This window comes from Chenopodium quinoa, unplaced genomic scaffold, assembly GCF_001683475.1.
Source record: "Chenopodium quinoa cultivar QQ74 unplaced genomic scaffold, ASM168347v1, whole genome shotgun sequence".
NCBI lineage: Eukaryota > Viridiplantae > Streptophyta > Magnoliopsida > Caryophyllales > Amaranthaceae > Chenopodium > Chenopodium quinoa.
In genome coordinates, this window is record NW_018744830.1 from 434,559 (window position 1) to 442,873 (window position 8,315).

General features: G+C 29.9%; 2 protein-coding genes across 2 annotated transcripts; one reads left to right on the plus strand and one right to left on the minus strand.

Annotated features, from left to right (window-relative positions):
* The first annotated feature begins 1 nt into the window (after position 1).
* LOC110704317 lies at positions 2-2,105 on the plus strand. Its single transcript, XM_021882106.1, has 2 exons — positions 2-720; positions 1,375-2,105. Exon 2 carries the CDS (start codon positions 1,417-1,419, stop codon positions 1,879-1,881), a length of 465 nt encoding a protein of 154 aa, XP_021737798.1. The 5' UTR covers positions 2-720; positions 1,375-1,416; the 3' UTR covers positions 1,882-2,105.
* Positions 2,106-3,448: 1,343 nt separating this feature from the next.
* LOC110704285 lies at positions 3,449-4,782 on the minus strand. The gene is made up of 3 exons (XM_021882076.1): positions 4,309-4,782; positions 3,992-4,223; positions 3,449-3,918 (listed from the first exon to the last, which is right to left on the minus strand). The coding sequence occupies exons 1-3, from the start codon at positions 4,780-4,782 to the stop codon at positions 3,449-3,451; spliced, it is 1,176 nt and encodes a 391-aa protein (XP_021737768.1).
* Between the last annotated feature and the right edge of the window lie 3,533 nt (positions 4,783-8,315).

An 8,315-nucleotide genomic window follows, 5' to 3' on the forward strand; every position in this document is an offset into this window, starting at 1 on the left:
AAGAAAACCAACAAATTTAAAGGAAGAGAAATGCCATTGCAACGGCGATGTGGACTGTATACAAGAAGGCTCGAATTTGATGGGCTTCATCTTTAGATAATTAGTTCACTAATTATATATTTTATATTCTATAACACATTTTTCTTATGTTGTCTTTTCATTCTTTCCTTTGTAGGATCAATCATATGCCATGTTTGTTACAGATTCTTCATATTTAAAGTTTATATGTTGTTATGGTGGAAATGTGGAAATTGTTTGATACCTAATATTATATCTGGAGTTTACTTTTTCAACAGGGTAGATTTTCCAGATTATTATGTTGTTGAGAGCGTTTTATAGCATGCGTGATTACTATGTTGTTTCTTTTTCCAGATTCCAATGCTAAAGTGATTTTTCCATGTTATAAAAGAAGAGAAAAAGGCCAACTTTCGCTGGTCAAAGGACATGTCATAGGAATTACTCAACTTTTTAGCCGAAGAAGTTAAAAAGGGAAACCGGCCTAATAATACTTTTCGAACAAGTTCTTTGGTGGCTGCTGCAAAGATTATCTCTGAGAAGTTTCAAACCAATTGCACCTCAGAACATGTGGAGAATCATATGAAAACTGTGAGGAATGCATGGGTGGCTATATCAACAGTCTGAAACAACTCCGGGTTTGGATGGAACGATAACTTGAAGGTGGTGACAGCATCTCCCACAGCATATGCTACTTATGTTAAGGTAGTGTTGTTTTAACACCTTTTCTAAACATGTTGATTTGTTTAGTAGATATTAATGGGATAATGTTTGTGATGGTGGTGCGCTGCTTCTTGCTTGTGTGTGTGTGTTGTGGTGAGTGCAGTGTGGTGTTCTGGTGAGTGCAGTGTAGGTGTTCTGGTGCACCTGGAACAATAAAGCTACATGTCTTTGATAGTCTCCAATATTGTGATACTATACAATAAATCAGTAAGTATGATAAGTTATTAAGAATGCAGATGCAGATTAATGAAATTTATTTTGTTGGCTCAATTTAATCTGCAACTGCAGATTTAAAGTTTGTACATGTCAGAAATAATGGTGTGGTATTAATATAGTACTTGTATATGTTAAGGCTAAGTTTTATTATATACTCCATATATAGCTGTATTTGTGCAATAATGTCGACTTATCAGTCCAAAGATAAAGGGGGCTAGCTAGAAATAACGATGAATAATTTCATAAATCATTTGCACCAATGACCTATAACAAGAGATCACATTTACTGAACCACCAGCATATATTGATTATAGCCTTCAGTTTGCGTGCATATGACACACTAACATGAGTACTGCTAGCCAGTAGCTTACGCTTTGCTAGTGTGGATTAGATGACCCTAATAACGTTTTATTTTTGCAGGAATATCCAAAATATGAAAAGTTTTTGAATCGAAAAATTGATATGTATGAGGAGATGGCTATAGTAGTGGGTAAAGATTTAGCACGGGGGAACTTCTCCAAGACATTTTCCGACATCGATGTTGATGCTTCAATGGAAAGTGGACAACCAAGTATGACTATTGATAGTGTGCCTTCCAAGGCTGAGAGTAAGGCTGAGAGTGGTACCTCGTCGGGCTTAAGGCCACATCGAAAGAGGTCTCGAACTGACGAAGGATCGGAAATGGAACACATTTCAGCACAACTTCAAGAAGTGGTTAGTGCTCTTAAATTTTTTTCAAACAATCAAATTGATGTGGAGAAGCTTTATGACGAAATTATGAAGATGGAGGACATTGAAGAAGGGATGCGTGTTGCGGTTTTTGATCACTTGGTGGAGCGCAAAATGCTTGCTAAAGCATTTTTGACAAAAAGCTTGCCACTACGCAAACTTTGGATCGAAAAGTTTGTCAAAGACTATAAACATTAAAGTCTGCTTGCTGCTTCCACTCTAATTTCTTTTTAATTTTAAGCCTGTCAACTGCAGCTTCTGAGATAATGCTCAATGTTGAACCTTACTAGTGTACTTATCTATCTGGGTACCCCATCTATACTCTACATCAGCTCTGTGTCGAGTTACCTATGCAGTTATTTGAAATGTTTGTTGTTTAATGCCAAGCTGCATATATGATGGGTAGCTTTTTTTCCAGTGTACATACTTCCATAGTTGATCCTTTTGAGTACTTATTAATAACTTTTGATCACTTGATTCTTCTGTTCACATTTCTCAAATTAATTATGATACAGGGCATATAAGATTCAAAAGATAAGAAAATTTGTATTTATATATGAGTTACGTTATAAATACAAATTTTCTACTCTTTTGATCACTTGTATTTGGGTTGGTGCGTTTCAAGTTTTACATAGGCTTTTATCTGGAGTAGTGATTCGAACAAGCCCGAATCATATACTTTTAATTAATAAAAGTTTCAAGATTGTTATTTATTCATGTATCAAATTAATTAGGTTCAAATTTATAAAAAATTAGGTTCACAAACAATATTAAGTAACAAAAGGAAAATTATTTTAAAAGGAAAATAAATTTCCAAACAAACAAAGGAAAATAGGATTCTTGGAAAATGAATTTCCTTACAAACAAAGGAAAACTAAACCAAATTTGAGTTTTCCTCCAGAAAATGGATTTCATGGAAATTCATTTTCCTTTAGATTTGTTTTCCGTCAAAACAAACGCAGCCTTAGTCATCTGCACATATAATCAAGCTACTTTCATTTCGCAGTTTATTATTGGTAAGTCATCTTTTGTTGATGCATGAAGCCACTTTATTATGTACAATAACTATTTTTTTTTTTTTGTAGTACTTAGGCCCCGTTCACTTCACCTTAATTTTGCTGAACTGAAATTATTTTTACTGAACTGAAATTATTTTTACTGATTAAAACTGAATTTTACTGATTAAAACTGAATTTTACTGAACTTATTTTTACTGAAATTATTTTTACTGAACTGAACTTATTTTTACTGAACTGAAATTATTTTTACTGAACTGAACTTATTTTACTGAACTGAAGTTATTTTTACTAAACTGAAATTATTTTTACTGAACTGAACTTATTTTACTGAACTGAAGTTATTTTTACTAAACTGAAATTATTTTTACTGAAATGAACTTATTTTTACTGATTTAGATATTATTTTTACTGATTTAATATATATATATAGATATATTAGGTAAAATAATCTATTTTTGTAATTTATATAGTTGGTATATATAACAATAATATATTATGCCAACCATTTAAATTTACATAATATCGTATATAAAAATGGTCGGCCTATATATTATGGGAATATGTATTTGATATACTTGTATATGATATTAGGTTTAGGGATACTGCCTTTAATTTCATTGCCTAACTTTACAACCAAACATACCAAAACAATAAAACTAATAATAATAAGAATAAAATCATAACTTTATTATAATCATAAATTATTACAAGGATTGCTTCTTATTGCATATGACTATTTAAGTTTATTATTCAACGTCCATATGATGATCTTCTTCCTCGATGTCCCTAACTGATTGCCAAATATGTTCAGCTATCTGATTTTGTACTATATCCATCTGAGCTTTCCTACCTTCATCAAATATGGAGTATTCCGCTCTAGGCTCAACATTTGCACATCTTTCTGAAGTTGGTATCCCTAAAGTGTACAATCGGATAAAATTATGAAGAGTAAACGTTGATAAGATGATTGATAATTGATATGTTTGAGACATTTGTGGCATGTTTTTCAAAATTTTCCATTGCCCCTTAATGTTGCCAAAACACCTTTCAATTGTAGTGCGCAATGAAGAATGATGATAATTGTAATGTTCTAGCATTCCTCGAGGTGGAGGACCATTGTGAAATTCCGGCATATGATACCTTGTCTGCTTGTCTTTAATTGGACTCAAATAACCGAGTGTGTTAGGATAACCAGAATCCACTAAATAATATTTTCCTGATAAGAAAATAAAATTTTTATTAGAATAAATTATCCTGCTAAAAGAAAATAATATTAAAGAATTACCTACCTAGAGGAGGGTGTGGAAATTCGAATTTAAGATCAGTTAAGCAATTTCTCCACACCGTTATATCATGAGCACTTCCTTGATATCCAACATTAACAAATGTGAATAACCCATTAAAAGAGCATGAGGCTAGTACATTCCAAGTTTTAGTTCCTTTACGTCCTCGAAACGGTTGACCATCACCATCGGACACAACTGCACTAATATGAGTTCCATCTAAAGCACCAACACAATCCTAACACATGAAAAAATTAATTTTTTTTATTATTAAATTATGCTTTTATAAATGCATTTATATGAAAATTAAATAACATACTAACCTTAAAAAAAGGCCAATATAATGAGTTTTCTTGTACTTCTTGTGGTGTATCGGCCAAATCTTGATAAGGACGAATTAAATCACATGACAATCTTGTCAATGCTTGCAACACCCTTCTGAAATAGTTGCTAATTGTGGATATTGAGTGCTTAAATGTGTCAGCAGCTTGGCGTTGAGATGCCCCTTTTGCCAATATAAATAGACCAATTCCTACTTGTTCAGCCACTTTTACAAACCTTCCGTCCGATAATAAATTTTTTTCTATCATCAATTGGACTAGTCGCACAAACATATCCCTATCCAATCTTAGTTGCTCTTTAAACAAACCAGGATGAACTGTTAACCACCTTGTTATATATGCTGATCCACTTTCACCCCCGATCCTTAAAGGTAAGCGATGAATTGGGGTAAGGAGTCTCGACAATTCATATAGTACCAAAAACAGTATGCATTTCTGAAGCAACTCATTGTCCATTCTACAATATAAAAGCAACAACAAGAAGTGAGATCTCAAATTTAAACAAAAAATATAAAAAAAAAAAATATATAAAAAATATTAACGTATAACCTTCAATATGTAGATGGTTACAAAAAGTATTGTATATTTTTATGATTGTCCAATTCGTCCCACCCAAGTAGTATATATATATATATATATATATATATATATATATATATATATATATATATATATATATATATATATATATATATATATATATATATATATATATATATATATATATATATATATATATATATATATATATATAAGCAATTAAAACTACATGCAATACAAGGGTATTATTTGTTTTACCATATATACAAGGACAAAGAACGCAAAGGAAAGAGATTGATTTGCCCATATCTTTTTCAATATCTCGTATATATCATATATATTTACCAAAAAAAAAAATTGCATATAATAACTTGTCAAAAAAAAAAAAAAAGTTGCGTATATAACGTTTTCCTCATATTTCTTTTTTAACAAATAAAGTTTTCCTCAAATACATATATGGTAAAACTAACAAAGTATTTACCAAAAATATAGTATTTACCAAAAATAACGAACTACAATTTTTATCAATAAGATATTATTAAATATATGTAAAAAATTTTTTTGAGAAAAGTTAAATATATGTTGTATTTAGGAATGTTAATATTTTGTTCCATTGATTAGTGATCATTGATCAGACATGTACAGCTGGCCCATCCCTTGCGAATAGGATACTTAAATGATTGTTATTTTTATTGTAAAATTAAACCCTTAAGGCTTGTTTTGTATAAGGTCATCTCAGGTATAATGACATTTGTGTGCAATTTTGCATGGATTTTCATATGTCAACGTACAAGGAAATGCATCCCCACCAGCATACAATTCAGCTCTAATCATTGATAATCATAACCACTTATAAGTTATTACAACCTTTAGGTGCATGCATTATCTCATCAATTCATTACAAAGGGATGTTTCATGAAAATTTAATTACAAAGTCAGTATCATCTCATCAATTGATGACTCTGTACAAACTAGCCGAATGCTGATACTACTTTAATGAGGAATTCAATCTGTAATAAACCGTGAATCTTCAAAAACGTGTAATTTCATTCTGTTGTTACCTATTCCTTTTATAATCAAAGGAGCTTGTACATAAACCGCAGCATGCATGATTTACACCATACAAAATCTATAATAGTAAAAAAAAAAAAAAAAAATAATAATAATAATAAACATACAACGTCAAAAGAAATAAAATGAAATTATTTTATTCATATTATAACGAAGGACCAAAGTTTTTATTAAAATAAACACTCATTTATTTCATCATAATAATCTCCACCACATTAGTTTTTACTACTTATGACAAGTCCAAGTCATTTATTTCATCATCTAATTGGGGAGTATAATAGTCTCCGGGAAAAGCTATACCCATTGACTTCAACCAAAGCAATTTATGATGATTAGTATTAAGTGCCATGAAAAATTCCCCATTGTGATCTTTAGTTAAGTACTCCAAAACATGGATATAAAAAGAATCACTGTAATCTTTCATTTGAGGAATCTCTTTAAGAGTTGCAGCAAGAAGATTGAACTTTTCTTGTACTGGATTACTTTGTACCTTTGATGACTCAGCCTGAATAGTTGACTTCACAAGCTCTATACACTTATCAATGTCACTCATCCTCTTTTTATTAATTTTACTAGTTTCCCCCAAACTCTTACGCTTTCCTAGAGGAGGTGATATTCTAGAAGAATCATTCTCATGATCTACATTGTTATCCTCGGGGGTTAAATTTAAAGGATCATCTTGCTCATCATCATTGTCTCCTGTGGGTTCTTGATCTTCATAATCGGAAAATAGTGATGCATTTTTTTGTAATTGATGGGGAGATAGCCAATTTATTGGTTGCAAAAGTGCCCTTAAAATAAGCATGCAGCAGATCTTCATTAGCTAATGGCCTCTTCAAGAATTGTATGGGTCTTCCTTTATGTTTCTGTATAACAAAATAATTACGGTAACTAAAATTACTGCCATACATCATTAACATAATTTGAATAATAGATGACAGAAAACAAAGTTTAATACCTTAACAAATGCAGCCCACCTATCATCTTGTTTGATGAGAGGGCAGCCAGTAACTGCATCAAAAGCAAGACCCGTCCAACCAGCACCCGTCTTCAATTCATACCAAGCTATATATTTTCCTTTCAAATCTGCAAAATGATTTTGCAGAGATTTCTCAGAAAAAATTTGTCCAGTTTGCGCATTCAAATTACGCACAATTTTTTCCCAATCTAACTTTGAGTTTCCATCTAATTTGTGTTGGAGAAGAATCTCCAAAAAATTTTTAGTAGTGTCATTGGTGAATTTGGTTCTCGAACCCATGAAGATTTGAAAGCTACAAGCTCGACTTGGATGAACTAGAGCTATGAAAAAGAGATTTTTATAGGCACTATAGAGTACTATAAAGATACTTTGACATATAATTTATGATCTTTATTTTTCCAAAAAAAAATTGTACAATATTGTGAAATCTTACACACAATATGTGTGCTAACCATATATATGTACTCAATTTAGGAATTTACTTTCAAAATAAAATAAATATCTTAAACAATCCTTTTTAAACAAAAATTTATATTTCTGTTTAATAGTTAATTACATTTTTATGCAAATAATTAATTACATTTGTTGAACATAAAATAAAACATTCTACAATTTATTAAATAAAAGTCAAACACACTGACACCATTATATATATATATATATATATATATATATATATATATATATATATATATATATATATATATATATATAGGAGACTATTAAAATATACAGTTGATCGTTAAAATAGTTTCTAAAGCTGCAAGTTGGATTTAACAATCTCAAACCAAAAGACTTTAGCACAATTTATGACATGCATGAAAAAAAATATTGTTAATTAAATTTTTGGTTTGAATTGTCAGTCAATTTTTTACTACGTATATGTTGGTTAACTGCATGTAATTTACAAATAATTATAGCAAATATTGGTAGATTGATTGATCATATCAAGGCATGTGATATTTAAGCAAAAAAAATAAATATAACGACATATTGGTAGTATTGTATAGATCATGCATATATAATCATATATGAATATCATATTTCAATATCTTATTGAATTTATTGTAAATGATTAGGTATGCTATTACGATGAATTTTGTTACCCTTTTATAAAATATAGTACTTGTATTTACCAAATATCACTGACTACAATATTATCAATAAGACATAATATTTTATACTTGACAAAAAAAAAAAGATATTATATTTTATAACTATACAATATGTGATAAAAGTATAGACAAAAGTGATGCATAAAAAAATATATGTGAAGTATTAAAAAATCTTGTACGAAAATATTTTGCAATATATGGAAAAAATAATTTACATAAAAAAGCCTAGTAAAAAAAAGCATCAAAGTACATGAACTTAAATTAATTTTGCTAAAATTATTATT

What these genes read in the sequence shown, in the direction of transcription:
- LOC110704317 (XM_021882106.1), top strand. Translation starts at nt 1,417, where the DNA reads ATGTATGAGGAGATGGCTATAGTAGTGGGTAAAGATTTAGCACGGGGG.
- LOC110704285 (XM_021882076.1), bottom strand. Translation starts at nt 4,782, where the DNA reads ATGGACAATGAGTTGCTTCAGAAATGCATACTGTTTTTGGTACTATAT. An exon ending in TATATTGGCCTTTTTTTAAG is followed by an intron (nt 4,224 to 4,308) that starts GTTAGTATGTTA and finishes TTCATGTGTTAG; the next exon opens with GATTGTGTTGGTGCTTTAGA. An exon ending in ATTTCCACACCCTCCTCTAG is followed by an intron (nt 3,919 to 3,991) that starts GTAGGTAATTCT and finishes TTTTCTTATCAG; the next exon opens with GAAAATATTATTTAGTGGAT.